General features: G+C 49.7%; 1 protein-coding gene across 3 annotated transcripts in view; it reads left to right on the top strand.

Annotated features, from left to right (window-relative positions):
• RGS3 (regulator of G protein signaling 3) overlaps positions 1-13,032 on the top strand; it is a 137,997-nt gene that overhangs the window by 13,697 nt on the left and 111,268 nt on the right. For all 3 annotated transcript variants that reach the window (XM_068974437.1, XM_068974435.1, XM_068974439.1), the window contains exons 2-5: positions 5,991-6,041; positions 9,343-9,401; positions 10,410-10,504; positions 11,480-11,548. In XM_068974437.1, coding sequence (XP_068830538.1) covers positions 5,991-6,041; positions 9,343-9,401; positions 10,410-10,504; positions 11,480-11,548 — 274 coding nt within the window. The remainder of the gene's footprint in view (positions 1-5,990; positions 6,042-9,342; positions 9,402-10,409; positions 10,505-11,479; positions 11,549-13,032) is intronic.

The raw sequence follows: 13,032 nt of genomic DNA on the forward strand, positions 1-13,032 counted from the left end.
ATGGCTATCTCTGCTCCTGGACCCCAGGGTTTCATTGACAGAGGCAGTGGTACACAGAAGAGTGTTTTGGAAAACCAGTTCTGTGCACAGGAAAGGAGCTGGAGTTTGGGCATAGTTCTGGGCTCTAGCTCTGACTTGACCTACCTTGGTCCCCTTGGCCCAGGGCAACTTACCTTCCATCTCTGGGTAAGACTGTTCTGGCTACCTAATGAGAAGGTTGGACAAGGTGATTTCAGGAGCCTCAGATGTTCAAGTTGGACTATAAAGAAGGCTGCGCACTGAAGACTTGGTGCTTTCAAACTGTGGTACTGGAGAAGACTCTTAAAGTCCCTTGGACTTCAAGGAGATCAAACCAGTTACTCCTAAAGGAAATCAACCCTGAATATTCATTGGAAGGACTGATGCTGAAGCTGAAGCTCCAATACTTTGGCCACCTGATGCCAAGAACTGACTCATTGGAAAAGACCCTGATGCTGGGAAAGATTGAGGGCAGGAGGAGAAGGGGGCGACAGAGGATGAGATTGTTGGATGGCATCACCGACTCAGTGGGCATGAGTTTGAGCAAACTCTGGGGAGGGTGTGCCTGGTGTGCTGCAGTTCATGGTGTCTCAAAGAGTTGGACACGACTTAGCAACTGAACCACAGCAACAGACATTCGATAGATTGTGCTAAGGGGGAGGACAGAGAGGACGGGCATGGCTGAGGGAAGGCTCCCACACTTCATCGTACCCTCCCTCATCTGTGAGCCTGAGGATGGGCTGAAGTAGGGTTGTACTGCCCCTGGGGGCCTGGAGCCTGGGTTGCTGGGTTTGGTTTCTCTGCTGTAACAGGCTGTAGGCAACCTGGCCTTCCCTGAGGAGCCCTGTTTGCAGGGCCTGGAAGGGGAGCTGTGTGGAGCTGTGCAGACTCATCTGGTTTCTGAGTCAGTCTACACCCCAGGCCTGTCCTCTGCTCTGGCTCCACTCTTGAGCTTGCTCAGGCCCCTGTCCTTAGCCCCTGGGCTCTGAGTTCCCTGAGGGCAGATGCTGTTCAGATCTGCCCTTCCTCCCTCAGGCCTTTGTGCAGAGGGCCAGCATAAGTTTATCAAATGGAATTAGTGACCCCTTGTGTTGGGAGATTTCTCGGTTCCGATTTCTAGGAGAGGGCTATTGGAAAGTGATAGGTGTTGGGCAGCACAGTGGTTCTAGTGGCCATGGGAAGCCTGATGTGTTTGGGCTCAGGTTGGCTTTGCACTGGTTCAGTTCAGTTCAGTTCAGTCGCCCAGTTGTGTCCGACTCTTTGCCACCCCATGGACTACAGAACGCCTGCAGCCCTGCAGGCTTCCCTGTCCATCACCAACTCCCGGAGCTTACTCAAACTCATGTCCATTGAGTCAGTGATGCCATCCAACCATCTCATCCTCTGTCATTCCCTTCTTCTCCCACCTTCAATATTTCCCAGCATCAGGGTCTTTTCAAATGAGTCAGTTCTTTGCATCAGGTGGCCAAAGTAATGGAGTTTCAGCTTCAGCATCGGTCCTTCCCATGAATATTCAGGACTGATTTCCTTTAGGACGGACTGGTTGGATCTCCTTGCAGTCCAAGGGACTCTCAAGAGTCTTCTCCAACACCACAATTCAAAAGCATCAGTTCTTCTGTACTTAGCTTTCTTTATAGTCCAACTCTCATATCCATACATGACCACTGGAAAAACCATAGCCTTGACTACACGGACCTTTGTTGGCAAAGTAATGTCTCTGCTTTCTAATACTCTGTCTAGGTTGGTCAAAACTTTTCTTCCAAGGAGCAAGCGTCTTTTAATTTCATGGCTGAAGTCACCATCTGCAGTGATTTTGGAGCCTCAAAACATAAAGTCTGTCACTGTTTCCATTGTTTCCGCATCTATTTCCCATGAGGTGATGGGACCAGATGCCATGATCTTAGTTTTCTGGATGCTGAGCTTTAAGCCAACTTTTTCACTCTCCTCTTTCACTTTCATCAAGAGGCTCTTTAGTTCCTCTTCGCTTTCTGCCATAAGGGTGGTGTCATCTGCATATCTGAGGTTATTGATATTTCTCCCAGAAATCTTGATTCCAGCTTGTGCTTCACCCGGCCCGGCATTTCTCATGATGTACTCTGCATATAAGTTAAATAAGCAGGGTGACAATATACAGCCTTGATGTACTCCTTTTCCTATTTGGAACCAGTCTGTTGTTCCATGTCCAGTTCTAACTGTTGCTTCCTGACCTGCATACAGATTTCTCAGGAGGCAGGTCAGGTGGTCTGGTATTCCCATCTCTTTCAGAATTTTCCACAGTTTGTTGTCATCTGCACAGTCAAAGGCTGTGCAGAGTTTGCATTGGTAGAGTTTCAGAAAAAGAAAATGTGTTAAACACAGATGCCTTTGGGTTGATGAGATCCCATCCATGGCTTCTGGCCACATTTGTCTGTTGCCAACCTCCCTCTCCCACCCCATACTGGATCGGGCAGTTTTTGTAGGAGGTTTCTCAGCTCTAGGGAGCCCCAAAGTGGTAATTGCTCTGACCTTGAGCTAATAATACTGTGGATTCTCCTGGCGCCTTTCATCCAAGGACCTCCTCACCCTCCAGCATTATCTGATTGCCACACAGCTCAGAGAGTGTGATAACCCCTATTACTACTCCACCCCACAGCCGAGGACACTGTGGCTCTGTGAGGACACTGTGAGGACATGTGAGGACACTGTGTCGTTGGGGCTGGGACTGGAACAGGCCTCCTGGGCTTCTGAGATCAGTGTCCTGGGCAGGAAAGCAGCAGAGATTTTGGATGGGTGAAGAGCTGGATCGGGGTTGGCTGGAGTCTAAATTGCTTGGGACTGTAGCTTAAGCAGTCCAGAGTATGAGAGGCAAGATCATAGTGGTTGGTGGACTGCTGCAGAGCTATAGATGCAGAGCTTCCCTCCTTTCTGTGCTGCCTGCCCTTCCTGCAGCCACCAACAAAGCGTGAACCCCAGCCACCAGCCCACTTTCATGGGGCATGTCCAGAGATGAAGAGTTGGGATGATGAGGGATGTCTCATTGTGCCCTGAGGAATGGCGGAGAGACTTTAGACTTTGATCTAAAGAAGAGAGCCTAGAGACTGCAGAGTGAGGTCCAGTCAATGAAAGGTACCAAGAGACCACATTTAACTCTATAGAGATGGAGCATTGAACAGCCAGAATTATCTCAAAAAGGAAAGAGCTCTCATTTCAGGAAGTGAGCTCCCCATCCCTGGAGGTGATCAAGCAGAGGCAGATAACTGCTAAACAAGGTTGTCATGGATGGAGCAGATACAGGCTTTCTGGTTGATGTACTGGTTCTCTGCAGGCCCTGTGTCCACTGGGTAGATGGAGTTCAGTGGCATCTTGAGGTTCTAGGAGGAGTCTATTTGACTTGATAGATGATTTTTTCCACATGTCATTGAGGACAAAGAGCGTGTCCTCTCTCTTCTCTCTCTCTGGAGAGCTGCTGGATGCCTATGAGGATGACCTGATGTTCTGTTTTTATATTGTGTTTTTAAAAATAAAAACTGTGAAAGCCACGGGAGAAACACCATGCCACCCCTCAATTCTTCATCTGTATTCCAGCCCTTGTCCTTTGATTATCTTCATGCTTCCCCTCTCCCTCCCTTTCTTGCTTCCCCCTTTTCTCTCTTTCTCTTCTTTCCTCTTTAGTTTTTTTTTTTTTTTAATTCTATTGAAGTGTATGTAGTTGAGTTACAGTGTTGTGTTGACTTGTCCTGTATAGCAAGGCGACTCAGTTTTGTGTATATATATTCCTTTTCACTAGGGTTTATCACAGGGTGTTGAATATAGTTCCCCGTGCTGCACAACAGAACCTTGCTGTTTATCCACCCTATATTTAACAGTTTGCCTCTGCTAGCCCTAGACTTCCATTCCTTCCCTCCCCTCCCTGCTCTCCTCCTTGGCAGCCACAAGTCTGTTCTCCGTGTGTTTCCTCCTTAATTTATTTTTAATTATAGAAGTGCTATAGGTCATGGATATATTTGTATTGTTACAACAACTCCAGTAATGGGAGATTGAGATTCCTCTTGACTTCCCTCCCTCCAATTCCCAATCTATTCCCTAGAGGTGATCCCTGGTTTTAATTTGACATCCTTTCAGAACACACACACACACACACACACACACACACACACACACACACACACATACACACCACACCAAACACAGAGAGATATATATTATGCGTATTGTTCCATGATTTGTTTTTTCCACCAAAAAACTTGTCTCAGGACCTCCTGGCAGTCAAGTGGTTAAGACTTCATGCTTCCAATGCAGAGGGCATGGGTTCGACCCCCTGGTTGGAGAATTAAAATCCCATATGCCTCTTGGCATGGCCGAAAAAAAAATAATAATAATCTTGTCTCAATAATGTTCCTATTCCAGGATGCATAGCACTTTCCCCTTCTTTATATCGGCCCATACTATCCCACAGCACAATTATAATTGGTTCATTTAATGATTTTCATTGATGGGTTTTTTGAGTATTTTCAATTTTTTGCAGTGTTATAGAGCCACTTGAGTTTTTGTCTATGATAGTTGCCTGGAAGTATAATTGCTAGCTTGAAATATAAGGACATTTATATTTAATAGATATTGTCAGAAATTACCCTCCATTTATACTTCGTCCAACAGGGCTTGAGGGTATCTGTTTTCCTTTGTCTTTACCGACATTTGACATTATCATCTCTTAGATTTCTTGCCAAGCAGGTTGAGGGAAGATGATATTTTATTGTGAATTTGCATGTCTCAGATCTCCACGAGCTCGAGCTTCTTTCTGTATGTTTATTGGCCGTTTTGTCATCTCTGAATCTCCAGTTAGCTGTCCTTTGCTTGTTTTTCTATTGTGTTGTCTCATAAGTTTGTTTATGATACATTTAATTGTAACAGACATTTAAAAAGTCTCATGGAGTCAAATTTATCTCTTTTCCCTGTGACCTCTACATTCTTGTGTCTTGCTTAAGAAGGCCTTCTCCTAACTAAGAAGCATGTTAAGAGACTCTTCAGTATGCTCTGGTCCAGGGCTTCTCAACCTTTAAAGTGCATGCAACTCCCTGGGGATCTTGTTAAACTGTAGACTCGAATTCAGTAGGCCTGGGCCAGGCCTTGAGACGCTGGATTTTTAAAAATCTGGTTTTGCTGGGTCTTAGTTGCAGCACACAGGATCCCAGCTGTGGCATGCAGAATCTTTAGTTGATTTGCAGCACGTGGGCTCTACTTCCCCAACCAAGGATCAAACCCGGGTGCACTGCACTGGAAGCAGTCTTAACTGCTGGGTCACCAGGGAAGTCCTGAGATGTTGAGTTTTTAACTCCCATGCTTCATGAGATGCTTCTCATGCTTCCATGCTTCTCACGCTGCTGGTTCTTGGACCTCACTCTGAGTAGCAAATCTCTGTGCCAAGGTCAGAGAAAGTCTCCTCAGTGTTGCTTGAAGGAGGTCAGGATCCTGTGGAAGGACTGTGGGCAGTAGCATTGATTTTGAAAGCTCTCTCTGCCCACAGCTGATCTGTTTCCGTTTGCTTTTCCCCCAACTCATTCATCCCATGTACCTGTATTGTTACTGCCTTCCCAGAACATAGCCTAGCTGTCTGCACAGCTGGAGAGCTTTGGCCCGTCCCTTAGTGTGGACTCCCGACTGAGGCCCACCCAGGGTCCTTAACTCTCAAATCTAGCCTTACTCTCATGCAGACGCAACAACTTTTCTGACTAACAGTGAGAGCTTGGCTACCTGGTAAGGTAGTGAGCTCCCCATCACCAGGGGAGTGTAAGATTAGGATGGAAAACCATCACTGGAGATATTGAGGCCATGAGGAGGCTTAACTAGGTGGTTTCTGAGCTCCCTTTCAACCCCAAGACTATATGAAACTTTGAATCGCTTCACATGAACAAAAGCACATACCTGTCGATGTCACTCCATGTTTCACCTGGCAAGGAAACGAGGTGAAGTTGTTTCTCTTGCTGTTTCCACAGGTCAGCTAAAGCTGTCCATTGATGCCCAGGACCGGGTTCTGCTGCTCCACGGTGAGTATGGCTGTGTGCATCAGGGCTCACTGGGGAAGGGGTGGGCCACTTGACCTTCCGCATGGAGCAGGAATGAGTGGAAGTGTTTTGGTGGCCAAGGCTTCTTTCCCCTCTTTGTATAGTGTCCTGCCATGTGGTCATAGGAAAAAACATGGGTATTCACTTGGGACTCCTAGAGACCATCCCCTGGTCCCGGCCCGGTGTGGAGTCCATGGCAGGCTGGAGCAGTCTTTGGCAACTCAGCATCCTCCTTGGCTCCATTGGAGTGGGGCCACAGAAGCGCTTCCCTCGCCTCCCCCTCTCCTGCTTTCCTCCTCTCTCTCTGCAGCTTTCTTATCTGTTCCTTTGTTCACTGATGGCAGTGTGGCGTCACAGCTAGCGTCACAGTGTAGGAACACAGGTAGAGCTCCGTCTTTGGAACCGGACTGTGTTTAGTTGTGTCCGACTCTTTGCGACGCTATGGACTATAGCCTGCCAGGCTCCTCCGTCCATGGGGATTCTCCAGGCAAGAATACTGGAGTGGATTGCCATGCCCTGCTCCAGAGGATCTTCCCAACCCGGGGATCAAACCCAGGTCTCCCGTGTTGTGGGTGGATTCTTTACCATCTGAGCCTCCAGGGAAGCCCCAGAATCCTGGAGCGGGTAGCCCATCCCTTCTCCAGGGGATCTTGAAGACTGAAAAATTGAACAGGGATCCCCTGCATTGCAGGCAGATTCTTTACCAGCTGAGCTACCAGGGAAGCTTTTGGAACCAGACTGTGCTTAGTTGCTCAGTTGTGTCTGACTCTTTGTGACCCCACAGACTGTAGTCGGCCAGGCTCCTCTGTCCATGGGGATTCTCCAGGCAAGAATACTGGAGTGGGTTGCCATGCCCTGCTCCAGGGAATCTTCCCGACCCAGGGATCAAACTGCTTTTGGAACCAGACCGCTTGTGTCCGAATCTTGGCTCTGATTCTTTTCCAGTGACCTTAAGCAAGCTCAGCTTCTCATCTGCTGGATGGTGATATTAGTACCTATCTTATGATAATAGTACCTATCTTATGGGCTGTGACAAGGATTAAAGGAGTCAATTTTAGTAAAGCACTTAGGACAGTACCCAGCATGTGGTTAACCCTATATGAGTGTTTGTTAAGTAATACAGAAAAGCATAAATTCCCTGAATAGTGATTGAACACGTCCCTTTGCCAGGGGCTGTGGACGCCGAGGAGAAGAGCCCACCTCTGGGTGGTGCTGATAGGGTGGCTGGCAGACCTGGGCAGAGGGAGTAAAGTCCACACTCCATCCTGAAGGAGGAAGGGGCCTGAGCCAGGCAGAGGGAAGCAGGCGGGCCAGGCACTCCACAAAGGGGGAGCCACAGGCGCCAAGGCTGGGGGTCAGAGAGGGCACGATGCACTAAAGACTGTCTAACATGCCTGTGGCACGGAGGGGTGCGGGGGTGAGCTGGGACCAGGTTGTGACGGTCTGATGTGCCGCCCAGAGGGTTCTATACTTTACCCACCAGTTATCCGTTTGTTCATCCTTCCATCCAGCACACAAGTAGTTACTGAGCTCCCATCATGGCCCTACCCTTCTCTTTGGCCCAGCAGATCCTGCCTGTTTCTCCCACCTTCCTGGCTGTTGCTGTTCCAGGTACCCTCCACCCCCGTTCCATCCAGTTTTGTGCCCCCCTCACCCCTTGAATATATCGGGCTTGCTCGTGCCTCTGCCTTTGCGCCCGCGGTTCCTTGTTTCTGAGCCTGCCTTCTCTTTGAACGCCTTTTGAAAAGTAAGTCTCCCTTCCTCTGATGCTGTAAGAAATGTGCCTGTCTTAATCTCATTAAGACTCAGGAAGGAAGGCTCATTTTGCCTCGCTTTTCCCTCCCAGGAACCGCCCCCGACCCACCTGCAGGGCTGTTGCTTCTGCTCTGTGTCCTCATCCCAGGTATGCTGTATGCCCGGTGTGTCCGGGCACAGCAGGCTTCTGCAGCAGACGGGAGTGTAGTGAGAGTGGGACCAGATCAGCTTCTCCTCCACGGGGGCCAGGGAAACCCAGGGCTTCAGTAGCACCCATACCCACGGGAAGGGTACACGCAGGAACAGAAACTAGGATGCCAGGCAGGATGGACCAGCAGGCGCCTGGGGTCCTCCGGTCCTGGCCTTGGGGGCGCCACAGTGCAGTTCCCAAGGACCGGCGGAGGGGGGCGCTTTGCCTGCCAGAGCCTGCTCCAGCTGAGCAGTCTTTGCCGCGTGCGTCTTGGCCTCCCCCAGGCCATTTGTCCCGCACAGTTTGCTTTTGCTTCGCCCCAGTCTCAGGCCCTTCATCGCTTCCAGCCCGTCCCCCTCTCTCCTTTGGCTTCCCAGGCCTCATGCCTCAGACTACAGGGGCTCCATCTGAGCCAAGGCCTAGGGCTCAATCAAAACCAAACAGAAAAGAAAAGAGAAAAGAGGCTCAGCTTCTGTCAGGTCTACCGTCTGATTTCTACAGGCCTCAGACAAACGAGCCACACTGGCGTTCACGGCACCTATCCCTTGCCTCCATCTCTCCTTGTTTTCTTCAGCAAATCTTTTTGAGCAGCTACTTTGCCAGTAACTCTAGTAACTCTTGCTCTACTAAGCACCTTAGCAGATCGTGAGCACATGATCTCATTTAATCTGGCCACTACTATGTGTGGAGAAGGGGGTGACAGAATGAGATGTTTGGATAGTATCATCGAATCAATGGACATGAGTTTGAGCAAACCCCGGGAGATAGTGAGGGACGGGGAAGCCTGGCGTGCTACAGTCCATGGGGTTGCAAAGAGTTGGACACAACTTAGCGACTGCACAGCAACAAGCATGTGAAGTGGATATTAGTATCACTAGCCCATTGTTATCACTGACCCATTAGAAGAAGGGCAAATTCAGTCTGCTGGGTGAAGCAGCTTACTCACATGGCTAGTAAGTGACAGGCTAAGTTTTCCAGCTTGGCGCCTCCATCCCAGGAGGCAGTCTTGTGGGATAGCACTGGACTGGGAGTCTAGAGGCGGGGATCTAAACCCAGCTTTGTCATTCCCGTTGCTCTGTGACTGGGCAGTTTTCTTGCCGCCTCATAGCCTCATGTTTGCCATTAAATGAGGGCTTGGACTCAATAACATTTACATTCGTTTCTGGGAAGTCAGGGAATTGAATCCTATAATGTCTCAGCGAAGGTGCTGCCCGAGTGTTGGAGATGGTGGGAGTGGGCTGGACCAGAGAGGGGTTAATATCCAATGGTCATTATGCAAAGTAAGAGCCTGGTAATGATTTTTCCCACCCACCTTCCCCATTTTTATTCTCTGTTTAGTCATAGAAGGCAAAGGACTGATGAGCAAGGAACCTGGCGTCTGTGATTCCTACGTGAAGGTATATGATGAGCAGGATGTCGGGGTGGGCATGAATGGGGTGGGGGTTGGTGAGGGACCACACTGAGTTCGAAGGTCCCAGCATATCTGTGCGACTGGGGCTATTCAGCGTGGCAGCTACAGTTCCATCATTTGGTCAGTAGGCATTTATTAGGCCTAGCAAGGGGCCCTGAGCTAAGAGAGACCAGCTTCCTGCAAGGACTGGAACCTTATGGGTGAGCTTGTGCCTCACTACGTGGGTGCGCACCTTAGCATGTGGATAGCGGAAATCCAGAGGCGATCCGAAACCTTCTCATGAAAAACAATGTCTTCACCCTTCTCCTCCCCCAAACCAGAGGCAGGATGGCAGTTTGGGTGGTGGGGTGGAGAGAGGATCTCTGAGGGCTGGAAGGTCCTTCTGAACGGAGACACCACAGGGGCGGGAGCGGGTGGAGGCTACTTCCAGCTGGAGCCAAAGGCCAGGCACCTCCCAAAGCATGACGGTCAAGTGTCAGGCACACCACTTTGCCTTCTTCCCGCAGCCCCCAGGCTGGTAAGAGGCCAATTCAGGAGCAGGGTGGGAACCCGAAGCAGGTGGCGAACGACATGAGGATCGGAGCGTGGATGGGGGGGCGGGTCTTGGCAGGTGTTGACCTGGGGCCTCCTGGGAAGGGGGCACCTGGCAGCTGTTCGGGACTAAGATGACAAGAGGCTATGTGCTTTGAGGGGAAACCTCTCTGCTTGGAGGAAGAGCAGAGGTGGTCAGGTTGTACCCCATCTCTGCCTGGGCCTGGGGCTGCCTCCTTGGTAACCACCCCAAGAGGCCCTGTCCTAGCATCCGACTACAGTGCCTCTGGCCCAGGCCTCCTCTTTCTTTTCCGGCATCTGGAGGACTCCACTCTGTCCTGTACAGAGGCTGGTTTGAAGGGTGCTGGAGAAGACTAACTTGGAGATACACAGAGTCAGCCATCAGGCTTAGGTGATTATGTGGCTCTGACATCATCTAACCCTTACTTTTCTCCAATTCAAGATTTCTTTGATCCCTGAAGATAATCGACTATGCTGCCAGAAGACACAGACCGTTCTGGACTGCAGAGATCCCATCTTCCACGAGCACTTCTTCTTGTAAGAGTCTGGTGTGGCTGGGTCCTCGAGAGGAGAGGCAAGGAGTGTTTAGCTGAAACAACTCTGTCTGCCAACTCTAGAACCAGATCTAAGCAGAAAAACAGTGACTTTTAAAGGATGTCTTTGTTTTCTCATTCACTTGTATCCTTGCATCCCTGGCACCTGGCCCGGCAGTGAGGTCCACAGTGATAAGGTATCACGTGGCTGCTTCTCAGAATTAAAATGCCCAGCCCGAGGCTGGTAGCCCCTGAAAAAAGAAGGCAATTTCCCACTGTGCCTCGGACCAAACTTTCTCCTTTAGCAGGAGGAATTTTCCAAGCTGAGGGCTGTTTTGCTTCCCCACCCGTCCCTCCCCAACTTGCTAACCTCTCTGAACCTTGGCTTCCTTATTTGTAAAACGGGGCTAATAATAGTACGGAGCTCAGAGAGAGCGGAGGTGTAAATGAGACAGTGTAACACAGTGTCCGGTAGTGTAATTATTATTATTTCTTTCCCTCCTCCCTGAACTCTGGGGCCGATGGAAAGGCAATGGACATTTTGTATTTTCTTATTAGTGAAGATTAATCATATTTTGTTATTTTCCTTACTACACCAGGTAATTTTGCTTATGGTCGAAAAATAGAAAAGGTCGGTACACAGAAAGAAGAAGAGAGAAAGTACTTCTAGGTCTGCTACTCACTGAAATGTTTTGTGGCATTTCTTTTCAGGTCTTTGAATTTGTGTGGGTGTGTGTTTACAAAGATGGAATTGTTCTATCATATCATGTTGTAACCTCCTTTTCATCCTTAACAATGTAATGTAAACTCTTTCATGAATATAAATATTCACATCCCACTCTATCTGGGCTCTAGTTTGTTTAACCGGCTCCTTCTGGTTGGATGTTCAGGTTATTTCCAAGAGTTGCCGTTATGAGGGACTGTGTGGGCCTGGGCCAGAGCTTGGCTCTGCTAACACGCTGCGTGGTTTGCTTTGCAGTCCTGTCCAAGAGAAAGACGAACAGAAGCGCCTCCTGGTCACTGTGTGGAACAGGGCAGGTGACTCCAGGTGAGGGGAACTGCTGAGCTGAGGGGAGACCTGCTCTGAGCTTGTGGGTGGCAGCCAGGCAGCTAGCATATAGTGGGGGCTCAAGTAGCGCTTGGATGAATGAATGGTAGTGGTTAAATCTGAGAGGCTGCCACCCCCATGAGTTCCTGTCACTCCAGATGGTGCCACCTGGATCATGTTAGCAAGGTGCATTTACTGAGACCTTGGGGTCAACAGGACACTGTCTTGGCCACTGAAATGCAAGCCAGCCTACATGTGGCTTCTGCTCCCAAGCCACCTACTTTCAGGAGGGGATAACAGGCTCTGCGTGGAGGCAAACGATAGTCACAGCACGCACAGGCTCAGCCCCACGGGAGTAGAAGGTCCATGAAACACAGGCCCATTTCTCTCTTAGTCACCACTGTACCCAGTGCCTAGCACGTAGATATCTGGTGATTATTGAGTGAATGAATACAGAAATGCAGTGAGTACTAGGATAGTAAGTATGGGATGAAGGAGAGTTCGTTATGGGCTGAGGCGACCAAGGAGGGCTTCATGCAAAAAGTGGGATCTTCAACTCGGGGCAGAGCGCAAGAATGAGACAAGGAAAGTAGTAGATTGGAAAGGGCATGGCAGGCAGGGGCACAGCACGAGCTCAGGCAGGGAGGCAGGAGCATGCTCAGTGGGCTCAGGCTGTCACGAGGAGGCCAGGAGCTGCAGAGCTGTGTGTAGGAGAGTCCACACAGGTCAGTCTTTCAGGCAGCCCAGGACCCAGGAGGTGGATGTGGTCATGGGTCATGGCGGCCAGTACAGAGCAGAGCAGGACTGCTGGGTGGTGAGGGTGAGAATTGGCTGCTGAGGGAAGGGAAGAGGGTGAGAGCACTTGACTGTGTGGCCCGCTGTGAGCAGCTGGGGCTCGTTCAGCTGGTGCATTGCAAGAAATCTGGGAGACTCTGTGGCCAGTAACATCCATCCAACAGTCGTAGAACTGAAAATGGTGACTGACAAGGGGCCCAGGTGAATGAAAATCGACTCAACTCACCAGGTTAGACCCAGAGAATATCTGGGGGCTCAGTGCTTTTTGGTACCCTAAATTTGATAGCCAGTATAACTTTTCAAGTTGAGCCTTCCTCAGCCGGCATTGATGCTTTTGAACTGTGGTGCTAGAGAAGAAGATTCTTGAGAGTCCCTTGGAGAACAAGATGCAACCTAAGTCATTCCTAAAGGAAATCAGCCCTGAATATTAATTGGAAGGACTGATGCTAAAGCTGAAGCTTCAATACTTTGGCCACCTGATTCGAAGAGCCAACTCATTGGAAAAGACCCTGATGCTGGGGAAGACTGAGGGCAGGAGGAGAAGGGGGCAACAGAGGATGAGATGGTTGGATGGCATCACTGACTCAATGGACATGGGTTTGAGAAAAGTCTTGGAGATAGTGAAGGTCAGGGAAGCCTGGTGTGCTGCAGTCCATGGGGTCACAAAGAATTGGAGTGCTGAACGACAG

The sequence above is a fragment of the Capricornis sumatraensis genome, chromosome 6 (genome assembly GCF_032405125.1).
Source record: "Capricornis sumatraensis isolate serow.1 chromosome 6, serow.2, whole genome shotgun sequence".
Classification (NCBI taxonomy): Eukaryota; Metazoa; Chordata; class Mammalia; order Artiodactyla; family Bovidae; genus Capricornis; species Capricornis sumatraensis.